The 26,555-nt window shown below is 39.6% G+C and overlaps 2 protein-coding genes across 14 annotated transcripts in view; both read right to left on the bottom strand.

Moving 5' to 3' along the window:
* Window positions 1-948: 948 nt before the first annotated feature.
* The window catches only part of LOC121868246 (longitudinals lacking protein, isoforms A/B/D/L-like), an 84,762-nt gene continuing 59,155 nt past the window's right edge, over window positions 949-26,555 (bottom strand). Inside the window, exons 5-6 of one of the 13 annotated variants that reach the window (XM_042368577.1) lie at window positions 3,668-4,096; window positions 2,125-2,261 (exon numbers count right to left, since the gene is read on the bottom strand). In XM_042368577.1, the coding sequence (XP_042224511.1) occupies window positions 3,671-4,096 (426 nt within the window). In that variant the 3' untranslated portion in view covers window positions 2,125-2,261; window positions 3,668-3,670. Of the gene's footprint in view, window positions 2,262-3,667; window positions 4,097-4,718; window positions 7,166-7,208; window positions 7,667-7,942; window positions 8,600-10,568; window positions 13,577-14,512; window positions 14,789-17,217; window positions 18,738-19,041; window positions 19,289-25,380; window positions 25,749-26,555 lie in introns of those variants that run through there. The other 12 variants (XM_042368591.1, XR_006089343.1, XM_042368600.1 and 9 more) reach the window with 12 other exon arrangements.
* LOC121868252 (zinc finger X-chromosomal protein-like) lies at window positions 22,411-24,932 on the bottom strand. Its single transcript, XM_042368617.1, has 2 exons — window positions 24,845-24,932; window positions 22,411-23,354 (listed from the first exon to the last, which is right to left on the bottom strand). The coding sequence occupies exons 1-2, from the start codon at window positions 24,872-24,874 to the stop codon at window positions 23,136-23,138; spliced, it is 249 nt and encodes an 82-aa protein (XP_042224551.1). The 5' UTR covers window positions 24,875-24,932; the 3' UTR covers window positions 22,411-23,135.

Here is a 26,555-nt window from a genome sequence, read left to right on the forward strand (position 1 = left end):
GGTGAAGGATCTGGGGTCAGAAAGCTGAAATTTAGGTAATATTTATCCTTATGACTCTTTGAATATTATAATTACAGGAGTCTGGTAATGCCTCATTACTCACCATCTTTAATTTTTATGTTCTAATTTTAAGCATCTTATGTTAACCTGGATGTACTAAAGTAGATAAACACATTACAGTACAGGCACAATACAGTACTGTAGTTTTAAATTCTGAGAGAAAAAGTGTTACTCCAAAATATTAACAAAACACATGACCAATTAGCTTGAATAAATTAATAATATTTATTGCCATTTAAGCCAGTGGTCAAGTTATAAGTTCGAAAGAGATGTTACTAAATTGTTTAGTCACACAACAGAAAACTGCTATACAGTATTGCACTGTACACCCATCAAGAATGACATTCCATCACTGATTGCTGAGAAATCCTCATGAACTTGGAGAGTTTTCTTATCAGAAAATTGTTTTCTATCTTACTTCAGTCCTAACCAGATCAACAGTCATTTAGCTTTGCTAGCAAACAAACTTTACTTACTTTAGTTTCTCCTCTTTACCAATTGTCAGCTTACTAACAAGTCAGGCAGTCAGTCAGTTCACTGTTGTACATTGTTAGTAAGTACTGGCTCTTGAAAGTACCTGAACATGATCCAGTTTTGTTGATTCCAAACTTTGAGCTCACATTTGGTACTGTCACAACACTTTCTGGCAGATTATTACAAAAGTTCAAAACTTTTCCTTGAAAGAAGTTAGCTCTGACAGTTTTCTGTACTCACAGTTTCTTTAACATGAGTGGGGCAGCAAACTGCTAACTCCAGATATATATATATAATTGAACAGCGTCCTTTGAGGTGCTTAAAAACTTCTATTAAATCACCCTTTGCCCTCTCAACATAGAATGTTTGGTTATAAATATCATTACAAATGACAATTTTCAGATAAACAAAGTAATCTAGACAACTTTTATTATATTCATAACCTTGGTATTTGTTTTCCATTATGTATGTTCAATCAATGCAAGTTGCTGGTGTAATGTTGAGAAAAAAATTTAAATTAAACTTAAATTCTAAGTTATAAATAACAGTACAATCGTATATATATATATATTCCAGACAACAGATGAATTGAAACAGAATGGAACGATGCTTGAGAGAGCTGCTGCATGTTACTACTGTAGTGGAGATGGAAGTTAAACATAAATATGTCACAATACTGATAACTGATATGAACATGGAATGTAAAAGTCACTGTAAGTAAATTACTGTAATTGCATTTTGAAAAAGAGAAAGACTTAGCAATATTCAACAAACTTTTCCTATGAATATATTCCTTAAATTATATCTTCAATAAGTTTTCTTTGGAATCTAAGTTATATATTTAAATACTGTAGAACTGCTTACAGAAAAGTTAAGGTACCCAGTCATGATCAGGGTGACATAACACTCACATTCCAGAAGCTTATTAAGAGTACTTATGGCACAGTAAATCTGATTTTAAAATTTCATAGAGAGCATTTATGTACCAATGAATCTGCTAAGTGAACAGCATTTATGAACAAATACACATTTATCAAATAACTCCCATGCAAATAAATTTGTTATTCAGAAATTGTAATAAATATAAATCAAGACTGAGATTTTCTTACTTCAGTATCTTGCAAACTAGTTAACAAACACACGTAAAGTATTCAGTCCGGACAAACTGTGGTGGCTGTCGTGGAGGTGGTGGTGCTGCTGGTGGAGCTGTTGACACTTGTGCTGGAAACGGAGGACACGGTGGCAGGGGATGGAAGGTGGAGAGGGAGCCGAGAGAAGTGATGGTGAGGGGTGGTCAGGGAAGGTCTGGAGGAGCCACGACACGGGGAAGGAGAACGAGGTGCTGTTTCTGAGGGTCGAGGATTATGTCGAGGACTTAATGGTAGCTGTTGCAGGATGGACCTTGGCGACACTGGCAACTGCACGGTGGGACGTGAGGTCAGAATACTCTGGTGGGATGACCTTGACCCTGGAATAACTGGAAGGGAAGACCTGGCAACCTGCTGAGGCATGATGCCTTCGTGGCCGTGGGCCTGGGCAGGGTGAAGATTGCGTATGTGTCTGTTCAGATTGCCAGCCTGGTTACCTTGGTACGAGCAGTAGGGGCAGGCGTGACGACGCTCCCCCGTGTGAGTTAGAATATGACGACGCAGGAGGAACTTGTGATTGCTGCCCTGGAACAGCTTCCCACATATTCCACACACACTGCTGCCACCAACACACTCCTCCTGCAAAAAATTTGCATAATTACCATTTGCTCCCACAAGCCAATTCTTGTTTTAATTATGGTAATATTAACAATTTATAAATTAAAAATATAATAAATTTTAGGAAACGTGCTCCATTGTAAATTTTTTTAGGTAAATTAAAGTAAAGAGCTGATCATAGCCGTGATTAGGATGTGAACACTCCCTTGGTTTGCTTGGTTTGTGTGAGAGTTCTGTGAAGCAGCTGGGTGTTAGTGAGTGGTGGAACTTTGGTTATCCCTGACACCAGCAGTGTATCTTATTACCAGCTCACCATCTATAAACAAGATCACACACACACACACACACATTGATAACGCTCCTTTCTTTCACCGACGTCATGATAAATGTTGAGTTCATTACATATATTTAACTTGCAATACAATAATATCTGTTACCCAGAGAGAAAGTAATGTTTTACAGCTTTCATAGTAAACATAAGACCATCACATCATAATCATAGTGTTATGTTCTCCCTATATCTATCTATCAGTTTTACACATCTACATTTTTTGTGTTGACTGAATCACTTGGTAAAGAAATGTCAAAGGAAGGAAAGAAATATGGGGAGAGAAGTGCAATACAAAGGTAGAGAGAGAGAAGGAAAGAAAGGAAAGAACTTAAGTCAAGAAGTATATGTCACCTTCAAGGAAACACTGGGCAGGGAGTATAATCAAGAGACCCGTGAAAACTTTTGAAATATAAAGTAAAGTATTTCTAATAACTCTTTCCTTACTGTACATCCAAGATAATGCCAATGGCTGGTTGATAAAATCCAAATATGTATATTGAGTCTGTGGATCTTTTTGTGTTGGTGTAAAATTTATATGAAAAAAGAGAGGAAACTGATGATTGTTGGGAAAATAATAAATTCCTTCAAAGAGATAAGACAGCACAGTAATAATATAGGTACCCCATCAACTTGTCGACCCGTCACTACATCTGTGGTTTCTGGAGTGTGTTCATGTTAGGTGCGCTAGACTTTAAGAGACAACCAATCTTTAGTAATTATCATGGGTTGCCCCTACTGCTATGGTGGTTAAAATTAAAATTACCACAAGTACAGTTTAAAACACAGGAGATAATTCATTTGGCAGACTTCATCATTCATAATAATTCTCCAGTCGACCTCTACTTCAGCCACTGTTGACCTTAATAATGCACGAGACACTTTACACATAGAACTTACAACAACTCTACAATGTGTCTCTAAATTTTACCCTCAAAGATTTCAACTTTTGAGATAAATTAATTTTTTAGGTAACATGAAGTACAATATTCTAAGCTCTACAAGCTACATTTAGATATTTGTAAATGAATGACTTAATAGTATGATTATTAATGGCTGTGCTCTGAAACATTCATAGCAGGAAGTTGTGAGAACGTACTGTTTATGCATCCAATGCTCTAGTTTCCTCTGTAGGGACAACAGTGTTAGGATGTCGGTGGCGGATGTGTCGGGCAAGGTTTTCCCTCACATTTGCTCTATAAGGACAATGGGGGCAAGGGAAAGGCCTCTCTCCAGTGTGTGTAATGAGGTGGCGCTCCAGGTGGTAGCGTCGCTTAGTTCCAGCAAACACCTTGCCACATGCCGGGCAGTTGAGAGCAGTACTCAAGTCTGCCTCACTTAAGACGGATCTCCTTCGGCGTGGCTGACCCCCTTCATTGATTCCATTGTTGCTTGTGGATGTTTGGCCTTCCAACAGGCCTATTCCCATGCTGCCTCGAGCTGCTAGCAGGAATGGAGTAACAGAGGTACTGTGACCAAGGCGGTGCCAGCTATCCTGTCTGTGGAGGTCACCAGACGCATCGGTGGTCTGGAAGGAATGGGAACTTAGGTCAACCACCTTCATGGTCAAAAGACAAATTAAAGAAAGCTACATCAGTTCAGTTGAATTAAATATTAAAGATAGGCAGTGCTATTTGAGGAAGGAATGTACAGTACAGAGTACTCTATAATTAATTACATTAAAATTAAATTACACAATCCCCCCCCACCCCCCAAATAAAAGCTGCTGTGAACTGCTTCATGTTTATGCTATACTTTAAGAAGGATGAGACTGATGTACAGTAATGTAGGTGCTTTCTTAAACAAAGGTAACAAAAGTAAACCCGTCAATATCACACCAACTGCATTTGGTATTTCTGGTCATTACTTTCAATGTCATTAATGTGAAATTAGCAGGAAATCAAATCTTTGATGATTTATCCAAATGTGCAGTACCCTAGACTATTACTGCGCCACTGACGCTAATGATAAATTATTAATGTCACTTGTCTAACAGAGGGATATGACAGAAATCCATTTAAAATTCCAATGTGTCATTTTGTATGGGAGAAACACTTATAGTGCAATGGACAGCAGTTTCTATATTTTTATATATATTTTTTAAGGATGCACAAACTTCTGATACAGGTATTGGCCATTAATAAAGCACAATAATCACATTTCTTTATTGTGAAAAAAAAACCATAATTCAGTCTTACACAACCTAAAGTAGGATGAAGATAAAGGGCTGGAGACCACATGACAACAGACACACACAGATAATGTTGTGTCTATGAGAAGTTTGTCTCAAGACCAAATCAGACTAGTCCTTGAAAGAATTTTATTTTACATCTCATAACTAAATTGCAATTTACCTGATGTGAAATAAAATAAAATCTATGGATACAGATAACAGATACTGGCATTACATTTTTAAATGCGTAAATTTAAGGCAAAGTTCAAAACATAGTGTTCTTTATCCAATAAATGTATAATTTCTGACAGCTATTTACAATGAAGCATTAAAAATTAATGGGAGTGACTCAGTTTCCACACTACAACAGTGTCCTCAAATCCTACTGCATCACACACAGTCCTCAGGTCCCACTGATTTTGTACTACAGCTCCTCCACACAACTCTACAATGAATGACTGTAAATTTCGATTGTACACAGCATAATTACATTAGATAGTACAGGTTATTCACAAGTTAAGTGAAAAAATTTATGATGTGCAACCTCATTCTTGTCACACCACCAGCTTCAACTGTACAGTCATGGAAGAAAGTCCTGTCAGTCCTCCAACCAGATACTCATGAACATGTGAATCCAAAATATCTCACATCAATGGGCCCATAGATGCCTCATGTAATGTCTCGTATTCACAGGTTCACAAGTCTCAGGTTTCGTGGAAGGGACGGAGGACTGACAGGACTTTTTTCCATGACTATAAAACCACCAGTAATGTAATGAACATTCTTCAGCAAAAGTAACACAAAATCCAAAGCCATATCCCTTAGATGACATAAATAAGATGCAGGAGAGGCAATATCTTAACTGCACATCCTCACATCCATCAGAAGCCTCTAGGTCACCCTATAACTGCATTTTTTTTCTGCCATCCCTTTCAGAAAACCAAAATAATACTGTACATCACTTGAGACTTGTGTACCATAATACTAAAATTTCAAAGCATAAAACCTTGAGATTTGAAAGCTAGTGGACTCCTTATACAAAAACTAGATAGATGACACTGTTCTGAAAATTTCTATACCAGCAAATGAATTAACAGGTTGTACTGGATAGTGTTTTAACCATGCCATCCTTCCCCTTAAAAAATCATCTGACAATAAAACCAACTGAACACATTAAATAAGAAATAAGTACAGCACAGTACAGTACATCATAATATTGGCTAACACATTTTACAGTTTGGGATAAAATACTAACAATGGGAAATTAATCAATAATCTTACCTATGAAAGAGACCATTACAGGTAAATCATATTGTAACTTGGTAAAGGTGATCACAGAACTATGAAGAACACAACACTTGTCTCTGTCTCAGGATGGTTCTCAACAGTCTAACTTACACTATCAGGTAATGGTAATGACTTAAAATGGATCAAAATGACATTAATTCCATTATGCCCTTGAACCAATTTGACCCATCATAACGATCCAAAGTAATGAGTCTGTTAACTGCCTCGTCTCCCAGGAAAACTTTACTTTATCTTTTAGAAAGTACTGTACAGTATTAGTAAACAACAGACTTACTGTTCAGAACACATTGAGGGAGTTACACTGTACATATTTCTGAAAACATATCAACAATTATTGATGATTTGTGAAATATCAAAACTTGACTGTGCTCACATCAACATTTTTGTCCATAAAGCAAAGTAAGTCAAAATGGGGAGAATGATGTGGACAAGAGTCAGAACATGGCGGAAAAGAAAAAGAGACTGGATGTTAGGAAAAGAAGAGTGAAACTTATGAAAGAAAGTGTAGAAGGTATAAATAGATTCTCAAGGATTCATTCATTAATCTTTACTTACATGTGGGGATGAAATTACACATCTAGTCACAGTAATATTTCACTAAACTCCAACCCCAACTTAACTATCACCATGAGTCGCTGCACTGCAGAACTAAGTAGATGTATTTCCTCATTTTCAACAAGGAGAAAAATTTTCATATACAAAATTTTGAGCATGTGGGCCTTGGGGAAGTGAGCAGTAGAGTTTAAGGCAGGTAGTGAATAGTGCAGGGTGGGGGCCAACAGTTGTACAGAGATGGTTGATATGATCTGAGTGAAGAAGTCTGTTGGTAGTAATCACGAAAACAAAGTATTGCTAATATGAATAATTTAGAAAGTAGACAATCTAGGTGGAGTTGGAGGCTGGGTCAAGGTGCAGGCGGCGGATATGCAGCTTCAGATTATCTACGCGGTTGGATCCATGAGGACAGTACGGACAACGGAAAGGGCGCTCCCCAGAGTGGGTCAGCATGTGGCGCTCCAAGTTCTGCTTGCGATTCACACCCGAGATGAACCGGCCGCACACGGGGCATTGAACACCAACGCCTTCATCGGCCCGTGGCAGGGACCCACTCCGCCCCTGCAAGGAGGAAACCCAACTTAAGAGACCGAGAATGGAAGGGTCTGTGCTAGATCTCAACACTACTGTACTATAGTGACAGCATGAAAACAACAACATGCCTTAATATCACCTTTGATCAATACTTAATACTGTATGGGATATTCACTTTTAGCTGCAGGATACTGTGACGCTCGGCCTCGAGAGTTAGAGGTTAGCATGTTTAAGAAGAACGTGTTTTTTCAAGTTTTCTGAACGGTTGGTACGGTGTGGACAATAGGGACAACCGAAGGGTTTGATGTCTGTGTGGGTCAGGGCGTGACGAGTTAAATAATATTTCTTCTTAGTGCCCGAAAATGACTTTCCACAACTAGAGCAATAAACCTTATCATCTTGCTCTTGCAGGGGCTGCTGAGTGGCAGCTACGATGTGGTGTTTGGCTGTGTATGGGTGGCAGTTGGGGGCATGGTGGAGGGGGGTACGAGGGTATAGTAGTGGTACCACCCTCTGCATCGCCACCGTCTGCAACACACAAACAGCAAATGTTAGAGCGATGGCAGCAAAGCCAAACCCACTAGCCCAGTCCATCCAACACTCCGCCGACCACTATCATCACCACAGGAGCCACATCTTGGCTGTCACCTTAAAATATTCATCTCAAGCTGGGATTCCCAAAAATGCTTTAGTTTCCTTTAAAAAATAAGTTAAATTCTATAATAAAGAACATTTCCATTAGACAAAGAAAGAAAAGTATATATCTGTTTCATTACTGTATCTAACTTTTTCTTGGTTTTAAAATATTCACATTAACTTAGATAGTTTAATTAAGTCTTCACTGACAGTTCAACTATTAACATAATTCAAGATGCCTCACCAAAGGCTATTTTGTTTAAGCAGAAGAAGCTTTGGGCTCTGTGGGTAAGATCAACTGTGTTCACCTTCCCTGCCACACCACACAAACACCGCTAGATTGAGGAACTACCTTTATCTGGGCCACTGCTAGATGTGACCGCTTTACTTTTATGAAATCAGACGACGTCACGATGAGTGCTTTGTTGACCTGTCCACGTCAGTATTAACGGTGGGAAGGGAATGGGATGAATGGATGTTACCCCCTAGATGTAGAGGCTGGGTGTTCTTCAGGTTATAAATAACATGATGGGCAGGGTTAGTGACCAGATCACGGTGGATAGTGAACATGTGGGTTTTCAGATTGCCAATCCTGTTGGTGCGGTGTGGACAGTGTGGGCACCGGTAAGGCTTTTCCCCGGTATGAGTCAGCATGTGACGTTCAAGATCCTGGCGTCGATTGCGTCCGTGGAACCCTCGACCACAAACACTGCATGACAGTAGGTCCCCTGGCACTCCCTGGGCCCCAGACGAAAGGGTGTGAGCTGCAGACCCCGCAGAAACGGCCAACAACGCCGTCGGCAGTCCCGCCTCAAACCTGCGCCCCTGCAACACGAAATATCTTTCCTCAGTTGCCGCTTCTTCAACTGATTAGAAATGACTAATAACGCTAACTGAAACGCCATGACAATGTCTTCAATCAGAGGCAGTACAGGACAGCAGTTACATCATCAACATATTATAAATCACCCAAACATTTGTTAATGTGTTTCAGTCACAAATGCACAAAGACATCAACTGTCACACACAACCACACACTATAGTACAGCATAAACTTTTATCTGGGAGTCTAATACATGTACTACAGTAATTGATAAAATACACTACATAGTACAGTACTTTATAAGAGTATACTAATGCAGTTACCCAAATTTTCAATACTTAACCAGAACCTAAAGAAACCTAAATATTTTCTTTTATGACTTAGTTACATTTTGTCTTTCTTTCAATGAACCGCCAGAAATGTATTACCAGGTAGAAAACACCACAGGAATAATATTAACTATGCATAAAGAGATCCGGTGAAGTCGACTGCCACTCTACTCTTACGTCAACAAAAGATTCAACCAGCCACAAAATGACTCGATATAATGACAAGATTATTAATATCTGGAAATATCAATGTAGTTACAGTTAAGAAATTATCTGTGAAAGGCAATACTGTAGATACATAAATAATTCAAATTTTATGAATTTCAAAACAAAGAAGACAATAAAAAATAAAGTGTGGTGGCATGAAGTGTGCTATGCCAGTGTGGTCCATGTACAGGTCTCAGGCTTCAGGTGTGTTGTGTCTGTACTGTATTGCCCCTAGAACATCATTAGCCCTGTATGTAGAGATCAGTTTATGGATCTACTGTACTTCACTTACAATCCATCCTGCATTATGTTTACTACTGAATGGGATAGTTGTGCATCTACCCAACAAAACGGAATAAGAACTAAACAAAGGGAACAGCAGCTAAAATTACCACACTGAGCATGACAACCACTTGTCCAGCCGGGCCATGAGATCTCTCTAATGGTGTACTGTAATAGTGATTGTAGAGTTGTTGCTGTACACAGGCATAATCCTCAAACCCACATTGATGTATTATGGCTGAAACAGACAAACCCATTGCTTTCCTTGGCACTACCCATAAACAGAGAGAGGGTGAGAAAATCTGGTAGTTAAAGAAATATGAGGAATAATGGATAAACTTGAGAAAGGTGTATCTGCTACATGTCTTACTAATTCCTCACAATGCCTACCACCACTTACAAGATGATGGATATACACCCAATATTTGGAAGGTGAATATAAATTAAATTCTTTTCTTATTTATAACTATTTCAAGCTTTACTGAGGACTCTTACAGTCAGTGGTCCCTTGGTCAGATCATAAAAGGTGTTTGTCCATTCATGGCTCTTTGATATACAGTAAGTATAAGTGTTGTACAGACCTGATACTCTGGGCTATGGTCACTGGGTCCTGTCTACCCATGCTATATTTTACTCTTAGTTCACAAAGCTGTTAGGTCACCATGTTGTCAGTGACTATGGTATATACTTGGGCATGAGGGAGCTCACCATATCCATTTTTTTTTGTATTTAATTCCCTAACTTAAGTATTCTACAGTATATGTTACACAACACCATAAAATATCTGAGTAAATAATAATGAAAGTACAGTAATCATGAATCCAGGTGGGACAAATTTTACGTAGGGAAAAGTACCAAGCAAGTCCTTATGTGTGTAGATAAACAGAGACAATAAACTGATCTTATGATGCTACTCAGTCAACCAGTTTGTCAAGGATTCACACACTCAGGTTGGATCACAAGAAGATTAGGCACCCCAGTTTATTTTATTTGATGAGCAACACCCCAATACTACCTGGGGTGGTTAGGTTAGCAATAAGGTGTTAAATCATCAGGTGAAATAAGCTGGGGTGATTAATCTTCATGTGTTCTCTCAGGGTAAACATTCCACACACAGCCACTCTAGCTGTCCACCTTCACAGAAACAACCAAGTCAAGATTTATCATCTTTTATTTAATATCTCTGGCTTTCACAGGAGCTTGAGGTCATGAGAAAAAAAAATAACAATAATACTACATCCACAGTAACAGACCTCAGGGGGCTATATCAATACAGTGCTACGGCAGAATAAAAGTAAGATAAAATAATAATAATAATAATAATTTTATATAATGCAAATGAAAAGTGATGGTGAAAGATTGCATTACACATCCATCATTTATTTTGGTTACAGCTTACAAGTTATAGTACATACTGTATACAGTGTACACAAACTTTAATAATTTTATTCATTCCTCTTGTACAGTGACAGTATCAAACAGTTCATTCACATAGATATCATTAATTTCTTTCACATAAATACAGTATATTTACAAATATAGGTAAGAAATATCCACAATCTCTCTCAGAGTCATACGGTATTAATGGTTCTGTTACACAGGTATATAGAACACGTATCAACAGCCGAGTCCAAACTGATTTAGTATCAAATGTTCTTCACACAGAAACAGTGCTAAACATTTCTCTTCGTGCAGATACAGTATAAAACATTTTCTTTTACACCGATACACTGCAGTGCCAAATATTTCTTTCACTGAAACTCTTTATGCATTTGTCTTTCAAGTTAAAAAAGTATACAGTACTACCAATTTATTTCACAATGATAAAGTAAAGTACTCAATCATCAATTTACTTAACAGTGATAAAGTAATAAAGTATCACCTTTAGTATCTTTCTCAGGTAGACACAGCATCAGACAGGTCCTGCATCAAATAAGTCCACTGTAAGGGACCTGGTGCTCACTCACTCACTCGTACACACTAACAATCAAAGTGAGGTGTGAATCACTGGCAAGCTGCCCCACGAGGTTGTCCAAGCCCCTCGGAAGCCACCACACACATCCAGTTCATTCTGTTTCCCACACTTGAGGTGTTGTCTTTCTTGGATAACACTCACCTCTTTGAGTTAAGTTACACTGGCTTGAATTATATACAGTTGGGTTAGACTGGGTTGGCTTGGACTGGATTATTTAAGGTTAATTTGAATTTGATTGACTTAAGTTAGGCTTGGTTGAATTATCTTGAGTAAGGTTGGATTAAATTGGGTGTGTTCTGTGGGGTGGGGTGAGGTGGGGTGAAATGAACTGAACTGCATGGGGACGGGTTAATCAAACAAATAAATCAGTACCGTCAATAACACCCAGAATCCCCGGACTTGATGACTTGAATTGATGATCCGCTCTAGTCAAAGTAAAGTAACCCTTACGTCTCTCTCATGCACACAGCATCGGTAAAGAAAGTCTGACCATTACACCCACAACTATTGACCGTGGTACATGTGGTTCTCTAACTCTATTAATTTGATATTTATTTTGAGAACAGGAAAGTTTCAAGAGACCCACTTTAGCAGTTTGAGTGACGGCTGGATACAAACACGACCGATGGAAATTTCACGTTCATTGTGTGTGTGTGTGTGTGTGTGTGTGTGTGTGTGTGTGTGTGTGTGTGTGTGTGTGTGTGTGTGTGTGTGTGTGTGTGCGTGTGTGTGTGTGTTAGTAAGATTGTAATAAATTTATACGTCCATCTTTTGTTCTAATCCATAAATAACAAATAACATTTAATCTTTTCTGTCTGTGAATGTAAAATCCTTACCATGTACAGTAAATCAAAATGGATGAGACTGTAAATCAATATTAACCTGATTCCTTGTATGTTCTAAACAAGTAAACAAATAAATACATTGAAAATAAAATATATATTTTTTTTTAAATTTGTGAGTCTAATGTCACAAGGGATGAAAAATACAAAGATCAACCTGATATAACAATTGGTGGCAGGGGGAGGAGAGTGACCGAGATCTCTTTGGCGAGGTGAAGAAAACTTATGAGGCATCCCAAGTACAGTACCAAAATGTGGAAGTCCTGAATTATTCCATCATATCCAACAAGAGTCCTGGATAAGGGATTAATGTCTTTATTCTTTTCTTTTAAGCTTAATACAAATTATAGAAATGGGATTTATTTATAGTTTCGTGTGATTGTGGTGAACCTCTATGATGCCATTAATGATGAATCAAGTAATGTTAATAAGAAGGACAGACATATCTTGATCATACAGTTCCACATGGGGGTAAGTACTGTACTTAAGACAATATGGAGGAGAGATGGTGCTTTAATTTCTCACTTTTTCACAACTCAAGTAATGCAGCAGCTGGAGTCCCACAGGTATCTTGTCAAAAGGGCTACCATACTTACTGCCACCATCTGCTAAAGGCTGATCACTGCCAGATGACAACACCTCATAGAGATAACCGTCACCCAGCTCAGAGAAAGACAACACACAAGAAACTGGCTATAAGCTTGCAAAATGCTGTATTACAGAGTCAGTTATCTAAATCTTCGGAATGAGTTGTAAATGTGAGGAAGGCAGCAAGCGGTGAAACAAACTTCAGTACATTAGGCAATGATAACTTGTTCCAAATATTATCACAAATAATAGCAAAATATTTAAACAGGAGTTCTCTATCCCACTGTCTTTCATTTGGTTTCACATGTAAGAAATACTTATCTCACACACTGCTATTCTTTGTGTCAAAACTGCAAACATGCTAATATAAAATGCTGGGAAGTGAACAAGGCCCAAGAACATTTAAGTAGAAGACAACTTGAATCTTATGGATTACACTGCCCAGTTTGTGGTATAAAGTACTATACAGTACACTGGTACTGTACTGTACTATTGCTGGGCATCTGACACATTCTCCTTACAAGGGATGGCTTCAAAGTCTGCTGGGACCTCTTCTCCGGAATGAATCTTACGAATATGTTGTTTGAGCTTGTCCTTGATACTGGCAGCGTGAGGGCAATAAGGGCAGCGGAATGGCTTGACGGCTAGATGAGTTGCCAAGTGTCGCTTCAGGTGCCACTGGCGGGCGAAGCAGCGGCCACACGCTGGACACTGGTAAGACATACTGCCTGCAACTTCCTCCATCATCGCGGCCGCCTGCAACACAGAGAACACGTCGGGTCGTCACTAGCTTGTCTCAAGTACCGCGGCCTCCTTCATTATTCCCAAGCCTTCACTTGTACTTGTTCTGTCAACAATAAGCACCGCAACTTGGCCAACCAAGATATTCAGTGTTTATGTAAGATAACTACATAAATACTTGTGTTTTCTCAAAGGTTATGAAAGCATTGTAAAGGAAAACAGACATTATCATCATTCCAAATTCAGAATTATATGGAATCACAAGAAGTCACAAGCTCTTGTTCCCCTAACACTCTCCCTGTTATGTACAAATTTGAAACTGTAAAATAGTTCACATACCTAAATATCTGTTCCTCCATATATATCATTCCTTAATCACTATATTCTCTCATTAAAGTATAACTCTACATGAAAGGCAACATCACCATCAGTACATCCACATTCAGCTAAGACTTGTGTACTGCTTGTCTCACAACAGGTCTGTACTGTAACAGAGAACTAACAACTTAACTGGTTTCACTTCTCTATTGTCTGTAAGTCTCTCTCTCTCTATAAATCAAAGTGTAAATATATATGTGAGTGTGTTTGCTTACCTGTGTTAGGACGGTCTGCATACTTCATGCTGTTTGGTGAACATCTATAACACTGTTTTGGTCTGAATATGTTGAAAATGTCAGCCTTCAGTGTCTATGTTCTATTCTTACTTGCTTGTGTGTGTGTTAGTACAATATCTAAATGTTTATCTGTGTCAGCATTTATTAGTGTACTAAGATGGATGATCTTTTACTGTACTGAGTGTAATGATGTATCTGATGGGTGGTGGGTAAGGATGACAGACCAAGTACAGTTCAAGGATAGTCATCCCTTATCTTTGTTCTAGCAACTGTAGTTTCCACACAAGTTCCTTTTATACACAACATACACAGGAAAGCCTAGGAAGGTGTTGCAACATCATCCGACGCACTCTCATTGGTCCGGACGGCTTCGCTCCCCAGGTATGGGTTCTCCAGGGTGAATCTTGCGAATATGGAGCTTGAGGTTGTCCTTAATATTGGCAGCATGCGGGCAGTAAGGACATCGGAAAGGCTTGATGGCCAGGTGCGTGGCTAAGTGACGCTTGAGGTGCCAGTGGCGAGCGAAGCAGCGGCCACACGCGGGGCACTGGTAGTCAGCCAAGCCTCCGCTGCTGATGATACCCGCCTCCGTCGCCGCCACTCCCACGCCCGCCTGCAAGCACAAGACACGCGTCAACCCCTCTCCCGCCCAACACCAAGTTGCCCACCTCATGACTATCACTTGTCTGTTACCTCCTTACCATCCATCATCATCCATCATCTTAACCATCCATCCTCACCATTCATCATCATCATCATCCTCACATTCACACAACAACAGAAAGAACAAACAGCAGCAGCATCACCCACTAACAACAACAACAACACCAACAACACTTTACATTATAACACAGTAGTACAATACAACAAAGAACAGGTGACATACATTATACTCTACAGCTCTCTCTATCAGCACTCAACAGTCAGGAATGACAACAAACCTGTAAGTCTAACACACTCAAGAGAGACTGACTAAAGGATCTGTACATTCTAATAATCAACATAGGTAATTAACATACTGTACATAATAACAGGACGCTAATGGATGGTGATATATTATTTTAATGATAAAACAAACAGTATTTGCTGAAAGGTTTATTTTTTCTCTTCAATACTGCACAGGGGGTACTCATCTGTCTACTGTATTTCCTGTACTTATTTGTATCTTATTTTATTATTATGTTATTTCTATACAAATATCCTGCATTATATTCTTAGCATAGTGTAAAACTGTATATTTATCAATTTATTATAACTCGAGGACCATAACAGCTTGGGGGTCCTGCTAACACTGTGTAAATTGAAATGTCCGATATTGATCATAAGTTCAATGACTATACACGTGTCATAATACGGTGAAATTCAACGGAAGTATAATTTTTACAGTAACAACAGCGAATAGAATTGATCACACGCACACATTGCATCAATATGGGCTGGTTGGATAGTCAGTAAATCAGTCAAGTTCCCTGTGGTTGGTCAGTCAGTACATCAATCTGCCAAAACTGATAAATAGTAGCAAGGCAAAGGACGACACCACCTCATGTAGATTTTATGAAGATTTGGAACCCAAGCTTACTTCACCTGATGATCAAAAACCCTAATGCTGAATGGAGGTTAAGTGAAGTTAGGTTAGGTTAAGTTGGCTTGGTTAGGTTAAGTTTGGTTAGGTTAGGTTAAATTTAGTTAGGTTAGGTGAAATAAACAGGGGTTCCAAATTTTTCAAGATACCACAATTCAAACTAGTCAAAGTTTAGTACAGTCCCACCGTAACAAATGTCTTACTTTATGATACCCAATAATGTGGGTAACAAGTGAGGTAGTGAAGTAATGAGTTACTCCAAAAATCCCTCAAGAAGAAACTGGAAGCACTTAATCGGGCATGTCTTAACTGTTACATCCCGCCATCCTGTGTTACTTTTCCGCACAATGTTGAGGAGTACCGTACAGTACAGTACAGTGCAGTGTTTGGTTGGGTTCCTTCCTTCAGTGTCTTTATTGTTTTTCTCTTTAATTCTTCTTTTCTTAGAATCAAACCTAAAAAGTTGCAGTACTGTAATTCATTTTAAATCACAGGTTTATTCCCTTCATTTCAAACATGTATACCGGTACACCATAAGTGTGTGTTGAGTATAATGCTTCACCTTTAAGCTATTTTACAGCTTGTGTCAGTCTAGGGGAGACTTGTGTGTGTACTGGTGATGTAGTAGACATGAGACCACAAACGAGACCATTTGCAGTTTTAGCCTACGTGGATCACCTGAAGAAAGTCGTCCCAGATAGTTTCAGGGCGATTAAACTTCTGGTTAGTTAAACTGTGGGGTGACAGATGATCCATAAAGGCTAAAATATGAAAGGCCTCGTTTGTGGTCTCTGTCTTGACTACATACCCGGTATTTGGACTGCATCATTGGTGTGTACCCCTCAAGACTAAGAGGTTGCAACCCAGGCTAATCTTCCTCATTGGACTCTGGCATTAATCAGACAATTAATACAACTCTTCTGCTACAATCTTTTCAGCCAAAATGAGTGTGATCATTGCCATCAGTCTGTGTGAAGTGAGAGTTGGAGTAACGCTTTGATTATTATCGACCATCAATGTCGAGAGTTAGCTTTGATTGCTACCCCCTAAATCTGGATGTACTCACTCACAAGCCTTCTTCAGTCATACAATACTCCATTATTTCCAAGCTAATCACATTAACACCTGGAGAATGAAAATCTTCATGCTATGTTCCAATACTTTTTTTCATTACTTACATATTTAAGTGGTGAGACACAGGGGAGGTGGTGGTGTATAATTTCAGTGTTAATCAGTCAAGTCCCTCTACACTAGGTAGATGACAGAAGGGAAGGGCAGAGACTTAATGGAATTTGTATGTAAATACTGTACAGTTATGGAGTTTTACTGTTTTCTTATTATGTGAGTCACTGAAGTCAACAACCTTACCAACTGTGATAATAAGCCTATGAGTCATATTTTTTCCAAGGTTCCACATAAACATGTGGTCAGTTGAGGTAAAGTACGGTACTGAGCCAAGATAAAGAAAATTTCTTTATTAAAATCATACAAGAAGAGTAGTTCACTGACAGTCACTACAGGAACAACTTAGCAAGGTTTCACCCTGAGTTGGTAACATTCCCACAATATACTTTCAAGTACATATTCAAAGACGAAAATCCTTTTGTTTGGTAAACTTGCAACTTTCAGACACCTTAAAGTATTAAAAACCTTAACATAAAAATCTGAAGAAAACTATAAAACTAAACATACTGTACTAAAGTAACTGCTATCATTCACAGGATGAAACAAGTACATCCCATTGTAATATAACACACATATATATACAGTACAGTACTGTATAGTATATTGTCTCTCCGAGTTTAAGAATTTTCCAGTCTTCAGTGAGCAAACTGTATATCAGTGAATATACAGTACAGCATGTGTTCCCTGGTAAATATCTCCTTTGGTGCTCTGCTGAAGCTGCCATGTATTAGAATCCATTACAATACTGTACTTATACATATGATCTTCACTTGCTACCATGACACACTTACATCTACTGATGTATGTCCTAATGCTGTTACAAGATTATTTTAATTTTTATTAATTTAATTCATCCAGTTAAAAGTCCTGTGAATCATCTTTACATGACCTACTACTGTTTAAAATGTCAACAGACCACACCATTGGAGGTGCTGGTACAGTAGTGTTGTTGTTCAGCTCAACAACACTTAACATCACAAATAATTATCTTCAGACGAAAACAAAAGACTGCTGAATAATGAACATTGTTCAAGTTATTATCTAATGTATAGTACAGTATCTAAAATGTTTTCTTTTCCTTCACTGAGAATTCAAGCTTTATTTTAAAATGACTTTTAAAGCATAAGCCTACATCTTTATAGCACATACATAGGGGTGACCTTACACCAAGTTCTAATAAGCACCTTCTCTTCTTATGTAATAATTACAGCACTTTATTACTGGTTATTTGAACCTACATAATGACAAAACTAACACTAACTTTTGTATCCTCGTCTCACGAGACATCTTAAGTAACTCTGAAGGAATATTATTTGCTGATATGATCAACTATCTCCTTATAAAAAAATAAGTCAGCAAATAAGATTAAGTTTTTATGGTAAGTACTCATGATCTTCAACGGTGATTGTGTGTATTATAACATCCAGCTCTTGTAAGTTTGATGATGTACGTAAATTTGTAATGACAAACATACAGACTGAAAGAAAAACAAATCTCAACCGTCACTGGCCCCTGGGGCCTGTACAGTGAACGAGAAGGGCTTGCCGGGGTGGATGCTACGGATGTGAGACTTGAGGTTGTGCTTGAAGTTGGAGCGGTGAGAACAGTAAGGGCAACAGAACGGGCGAACGTCAGCATGTGCATGCAAGTGGCGTCGAAGTTCCCATCCGCTCAAGAAGGACTTGCAACACACAGTACATACAAAGTTGGAGCTGCCATGAAGGTTGCCACTGGTGCCACTGATGCCGCCAGACCGCCGCTGCTGCAACTCAAACATCAGCGGTGGTGATCTCCTCTGGAACATAAAATATGCCCGCTCTCAGACTGCTGCACCACACAGTATACACCCACCATCAACAATACCACCTCACTGCCATATCTATAACGTCCCTTTAACTTTTACCTTCTGTAGGTCACATTCACATAAGCACCTTCAAAGGTTAATCATCAAAATCTCATGGATTTTTTTTACACCAGCCCAACATATCAAGATATGACAAACATATACTGTAGCCTCAAGAGAATTTAATAACACTATCTCTGCATTTTTCTAGAAGGAGATCTTTCCAGAGCCAAGGCAATGAGCGTTGTGTAAGGACCTGGACCTCAGCAGTAGATGTCGTGGACAGCAAGGATGTGCGTGCGGAGGTTGTGTCTCATGTTGGCACGGTGTGGGCAGTGCGGGCAGGCATAGGGCTTCTCCCCCGTGTGTGTTCGCATGTGCCGCATGAGCCCCTGCCTGCGGGAGCGACCACGGAAGATCTTGCCACAGACCGTGCACGAAACCGATGCGACGAGCAGAGTATTACCGAGCGCTGTCGACCTGGCTTCCTGCAACCCTCTCACCTGCAACAGCAAGACTCAGCTCAGCAATACTTCCTGTGTGCGCATCACAACCCACCATCATCATATCTATATTCATCAACGACCTCAACCCCAAGTCCTTCCCCATCACTTACAAAAACATCTGACCTCTATACTACTGTACCAGACACCTCAACACCATTCACTGTTATAAAATTGTTCAAAAATAAACAAAATTCATGTTTTGTATTAAACTGTAATCAACAACTGCTCCAAAGGTAATTCTAGCACTGTTTACTGTATTGTTTTATATTTTTGTTATTACAGATGAATAAGGTACAGTATATTCAAGGGGATAAATGGTAAGTGAAGAAATAACTCAGCTAAAGATGAGGTTAAGAACAGCCAGTAACATAAGTCAAGAGCGGCCCGGCTTGATAATACAACGGTGACCAAGAACTGGTCTTAGGTTGTGTCAGCACAAGGTGACAAAAAGTTCTCTGTGCACGAATCAATTACTCATCGGGGAGACCTGGCTGACACACCTAATAATATGGTTTAATAAATTTGTCTGGGAGTCAATTTATGAAAATATAGCACAGGTTAAAGAAATATATAGAGGGTATAATAAAGAGGGTGGCCAGGGGCAATACAGCAGTTAAGGGTGGACAGGGGCAATACAGCAGGTAAGGGTGGCCAGGGGCAATACAGCAGGTAAGGGTGGCCAGGGGCAATACAGCAGGTAAGGGTGGCCAGGGGCAATACAGCAGGTAAGGGTGGCCAGGGGCAATACAGCAGGTAAGGGTGGCCAGGGCAATACAGCAGGTAAGGGTGGCCAGGTACAGGGTAAGGGTGGCCAGGGGCAATACAGCAGGTAAGGGTGGCCAGGGGCAATACAGCAGGTAAGGGTGGACAGGGGCAATACAGCAGGTAAGGGTGGCCAGGGGCAATACAACAGGTAAGGGTGGACAGGGGCAATACAACAGGTAAGGGTGGACAGGGGCAATACAACAGGTAAGGGTGGACAGGGGCAATACAACAGGTGTCATAAGTAGACAGTCAGGTGAAACAAGTACCATAGTGATACAACTTAAGGTATACTGTAGTGTTATAGTCACTGAGGTATCAAAGATAAGATGGGTTTAATCTTTTCCATATACTATATTATCCACTGTTTAATTTCACATATACAGTGCAATAAAACCACTCTATGCTGCTATCTCTCCAAGGTAAAATATATTCTATCAGATTGGAACTTAAAGAAAGGAATGAGGCGGATGTAGTTGTGTGAGGTTTTGAGGCTGGCTGTGTCTCTTCACTGTCTCATATTTTACATCGGTGCAACAACAGCTGACAGTACTGTACTTGTGATACTTGTGCCAAACAACATAAACTTTTACTGCAATATTAGACACATAGTGATATCATTACATAGCTGTTTTGGTCCTAGTGGTGTGTTGTACTTAAATATTATCAAACTTTTAACTGCAATCTACTACTGGGGGACATACATATTGACTGTGTCTTGATAGCATAATGTGCCTCTTGCTCTGTGACATTATGGTGCTGTACTGTGTAGCTTAATAATGTATTGTAAATGTGCTACAATATAGTGTAGTGTGTGTGTGTACATAATCACTGTGCCATAACATACTGAAATTGGAAATCTTCGTCTTATTTTGCATGACACATTGGTCTATACAAATTACTGGGCGGTAAATGTACAATGATAAAACAGTACAATGATTTGCTATTCTTTATTTCAAACAAGCTAAAACAGATGACACCTCTCATAAAAATCTAAACCATCAATTGTTTAAATCAAAATAACACTGAACTTATTTACCTAATCACAAAATATATGTAATGAACACCATTGGGGAAAAGTTTGGAGTGATGGACAGTGGTAATGTGACAAACTCTGGCAAATACAGTACGTTGCATAGTGGAGAATGGACGTTGTGACGCAAACAGTTCATAAGGAGATATATAATTACTAGTGACCTTGAAATATGTATTATACGAGATGATGAAAAACCAAACATCATGTGTGGCTGTAACAAGACACTGACCATCATGTATAGTACAGTCAACTGTTCACCTCTCCCCCTGAACCGTGAACCCCAAGACTCAGACTCATGAGCCCTACGCACTAGACTGATAGATCATTCTGTCCATAAATGGTTTAGTCATGAGTCTCAATCTCTGGGTTTGTGGTTCAAGGGGAGAGGCAAATGGACTTTAGTAGTTGACTGTACAGCTGTAAGTCATCATCCACTGAGTGTATGTTTATTTTTCTCCAGGACTTTTATTGCCAACTGTAATATCATTTCCCAGTCAAAATTCTCTCCTTTAAGTATAGTCTACTTTATTTTGAACTAAAACTTCCTCCAATGATTAACAATAGTACAGTGTACTGTACAGTATACAGACCTCAATATGCTACAAATTACCTGCCAAATTGTTAATAAAATTATATATATTCTGCCTCTCTTCACTCACCCACCACCATCTTACTGTAGTGTGAAATAACATATAATATTACTAAATTATATTTCCTGAATAAAGAAGAAAACTCTTAACAACTGAGGAATAAGTGTAATACAGTACCATTAACTGGTCTTACCTAGTCATACTCTTACAATACTAACTGAGCTACAACACATTAATAAATATAACATGATTCACAAACTTGGACTATACAAGGTTCAGTTTCTTAAGATATTCCCACTGGTTGAGGTGAACTGTCCTCAGGTGACGAGTCAGGTGGTGTTTCACGTTCATACGCTTAAAGCACAGCGGACACTGGAAAGGCCTCTCTCCCGTGTGAATGATTCGGTGGCGGTCCACGAGCTGCCGACGGTTCCGCCCATAAAAGAGCTTCCCGCACTCCGGACACTCGAGGGCGCGTAAGGTGTCCCCGCCATACCCTTCCATCTCCCCAGCAACACCCGCCCCAGCCCCCGTTGCATGGCCGCCCATATCCGCGTCCCCACTGCCACCCACCTGGAAAACAGAAGTTGGTCTCAGATGGACTCTGCTTCATCTTGGGTGCAGTGAGGGGAGAAATACCTTCTGGGTTGTCTGCTATGATTTCCACATTGTTATTCTACACTAACAGTACAGATACAGTTTAAATAAAAGGGTTAATGAAATAAATGAGCCACATTATTGAAAATTTTATTTTGAAAAGTGAGAAGCATTGTAGAGGATATCCCACTTTTCACTTTCAAACACAGAGAATTATACTGTACTGTATCACCTTACACCTTCTGCTCTCCATAAGACTATCACAATGTTATCACTATAAACTGTACCTCTACTCTGGCCAATAAATATTTAACACTAAAGTTTCTCTCTCAACAAGAGATGACACTATACATAACAGTAACATTTATATTTAATATTTTCCATTTCTCTCTTGGGAAAAAATTAAATTAAACATAAAAATTCTCTTTATAAGAAAATCATAAAGTCTAAAGTGAAAACCAGTGATAAATTATCCTTGATAATCCAGAAAAGTTTAGTGTCTACCTTGGTACCATATACTGTACTGTACAAGTAGAGTTAAATCCAGTAAAGGAAAACTGAAGAAGCTGTACATTTGTTTGAAGGACCAAAAGCGACAGAGACAAAGTTAATACAAAATGAGGGCATTATTCATAATTTATAAACACAGACTGAGAGTATATTACCACCAATGATTCTGTACAGCAGGAGACCTATACATATCTTTATATAACACAAAGACAATTATTTAAGGGTAAAAATAAAATATCATGAAGCAAATGTGAGACGGTAACTGGCTGCACTAGTATGCACAAAAGGCCTGCACATGGGACTAAGAGCAAAACTATTATGGAGGCACAAAACTTGGTGGACAGGAAGGCTAAGGAGGAGGTGCGCTTTGCAGAAACTCTTGGCCATGACGGCTGAGGACGTGGGCCTTGAGGTTCCACTTGAAGCTGGCACGGTAGTCACATCGCGGACACTGGAAAGGGCGCTCTCCAGTGTGTGTACGCAGGTGACGTTCCAGTTTAGATCGCTTGGCTTGATTCTTGCCCACAAACTTGCGCCCGCACACTGGACACACAAGCACCCGCAGCCCCTGTAACAAGACACACACCTCACTGCCACACCTGTCTCTTCCACCAAGTTCTCTCCCTCAATACAAACTCACTTCAGGAAAGTCTAAATCCCATCACCTTGACCCAAATATTTTTCTGGGATATCACGTAAACTGTTTCTTACATTAAAAAGAAGCGTGGTGGCTCATCAATCTTACCCACTTTGGAACTTTCTCATAATATCAGGGTCAAATTCTTTCACCTCACAGTGGTATGTGTTTTGATACACAGTATTATCTTGAACCAAAAACAAAGATCACTACAGGTAATTTGATAATAAAAGTTAGAGCTTTGTTAATTTTCAGTACTGTACTACACTGTACTGTTCTCAAATACAAAGACTACAGGGTTCATGTGTTGACTGAATCTAAAACCTAAGATGTATTACTGTATTTTTCTGTCACTTTCCTATATACATTAACTGAAAAGCAGAAGATAAACAGACTACTTCAGCAACGGACGGATACAGTACTGCACTGTAGTGCTACTGTACATCTGCAACAAAACTATCTCTCAACATCTACCACTGGTTCACTTAATTTGTTTGCAAAGCCCAGTCAGGTTAATTGTTTCCACATATCCTCTAATCTCTATCACAAGAATGAAGGACATAAGTAACAATACAGCTACAGCCATGCTCCTTTTCACAACAACAGCAACTTATCTACTCAGCTTCAGGTGACTGTTGGCAGGTGACCAGCCTAACACACGTGGACCAACCAAAGTGCAGGAAATGTGGTCAAGGGAGAAACATTGTACTGTATATAGGTAGCACTTCCCCTCTTGGAGGATCATTCAGCTTTCTCCTCCCAGCCTGACAGCATCTCAAGTCAAAAGTAGCAGCAAAGACTTCTACAATCTGATGGTAAATTTCTACCCACACTTTTCATTTTGTTTACACATACTGTACTTAAGGATTTGTGGTGGAATCTTAAAGACCATATTACTGGGATTCATATAATTCATCTAAAGTATTTCTGCCTTTTTAGTCTGGTACCAAAAATGTGTAGATGAGGAGTCACAAGCAAGCCTTCTGATCTGAGGTTTTGTTGTCTCCACCTGGCACAGAGTTACCTATACCAGTGCTGGATACGAGCGCTGACTCCACTGTCTGTCTTCATACATGGCTGGGACTACTGGTTCAGTGTGAACCATCTCCCGTTATCACAGGCCAAGGTCGCCAAATCAAATCAGTTTTCCAGGACCTCCTGATAATTCCTTGGTGCTACTTGTCACCACATCACAGTCCCACTCACCATCAATAGTAAAGACAAAAGGTTAAACTGGCAACTCTAAACTGCACTTACGACATATCTTTCACCCTAAAACTTGAGTTGATACCCTCCCTCAGGTCCTCCTTGGTTTTCACTGGGGAAAAAATTAAGGGGGTGGAGATGCTGAACTGACTTCGCTCAACTTTCTCCTGCCCAACATGTCCTAACTTCTGCTGATGAACCAAGTACTACGTCACCTTTTCCATCTGTTCTTCTGCCTGCTGCATCACCTATCCCTCATGCAGACCTTCACACAACACTCCAACTCCTTCTTGCTGATCCTGTGCCTTCACCTCTGATCCTTAGGTAGAGTTGGTGACAATTTCAATCCAGACAGCTGCCTGATGCACTACAACAGCACCATTTTATGTCCCATGTTTCTTTAACTCTCTAGTGCCTGTTGTGTTGGAGGAGGGGGGAGAGTGTTGTTCCAATACTAGTCCTTATGGTAACAACAGCAGTTACTACACTATAAGTCCCACACAAATGACCCCATCAGAGTAAAGTACAGGAATTTAAGTGGCACTGGATCTTGAAAACATGAACATGGTCTGGTGGCCAACCCAACACAAGTGGACCCAATCAGAGTGTAGAAAGCTTAATGGTATTGGATACTGGGTCTGTTTCTAATGATGCCAACATGGAATGGGAGTAGTAGTGCCACTTGGATTGCCCTGCAGAGGTCAAGGATGGTTACAAGCTCTGATGGCCTCTCACTCGCACAGAACGTTGAAGCTAAGACAGTTGTTCCGCTACGAGTGGCAACTCCTATAGGTACGAAGGAACAGCATCAGCACCATGCCTGGCCTCTATGTGGGTCTTGAGGTTGCCCTTCCTGTTGGCACGATGGGGACAAAGTGGGCACTGAAACGGCTTCACCCCGGTATGGATCTGCATGTGGCGATCCAGGTTTGATTTGCTGTTTCTGCCATGGAACCTCTTGGTGCAGATGCCACAGGCCAACTCCCTCCATATGTTTGGTCCATCACCGTCGACACATGTTCCAGCGTCCAGGTCCGTGGGAGGGGCATGTGAGGGAAGAGTCGAGGAGTGCCGTGGAGCTACGAGGCCAGAGCGTGGGGATGTTGGAGTGATCTCTCTCTGAAACACAAGAGCAAAGCCTCCGTTTAGGCCCTCTTCTCTCTTGATGGCTTCACTATAACTTCTTGCACACTCCTCACAAAGCCTTCCACTCCCCACCAGTATCTTTATCACTGATACACAAAATAAAAATATAAAAAGAATAAAAATAAATCCACAATTTTTATTATAAATAATTATAAATATCCTTTACCTTTGGGGAAAAAATAAAATGGGTACCAAATTTAAAGCAGGTGGCATCACACAGTATGTCTTTGTAAGTAACTCGTGAGTACTGCCGATACACATCAACCACTTCCCCTCGGCAAATATTTCAACAAATTTTTGAAAACATTTCAAGGTTTAATTTTACAATCTATGCCCAAACATTGCTTCAGGTCAAGTGATGAATGAAAGTTTCCTCTACAGTTGCTTCTGAACATTCTTCCTGAGCCAAATATTCTTTTAAATACCAGCTAGTTACTGTAAGTGACTAATTCAGCACATGTTTGTCAATTTAATCACCAGCTTTGCTCCGGCCCTCAGTGGGGTTATAATGACCATCTTATCTGACCCTGAGGTAAAAGTTGGGGTCAATAACATTCACTTGTATGTCTTATTAAATACTAAATCAAACTCAACAGGATATCCATGTAACGTATTACCCAAAAATGTTTCCCACTATCATGAAAAGGGGAAAAGATGTGAGAGAATATCATTATCTTTTTACGATGGTGAAGAGACACCTGTAATCTTTCTCATCGATAGAAATTAAATATAGAGGGTTTGAATCTATCTACAACTGTTGTCTTCATTACAGTACAGCAT

This window comes from Homarus americanus, unplaced genomic scaffold (assembly GCF_018991925.1).
Source record: "Homarus americanus isolate GMGI-L3 unplaced genomic scaffold, GMGI_Hamer_2.0 scaffold19318, whole genome shotgun sequence".
NCBI lineage: Eukaryota > Metazoa > Arthropoda > Malacostraca > Decapoda > Nephropidae > Homarus > Homarus americanus.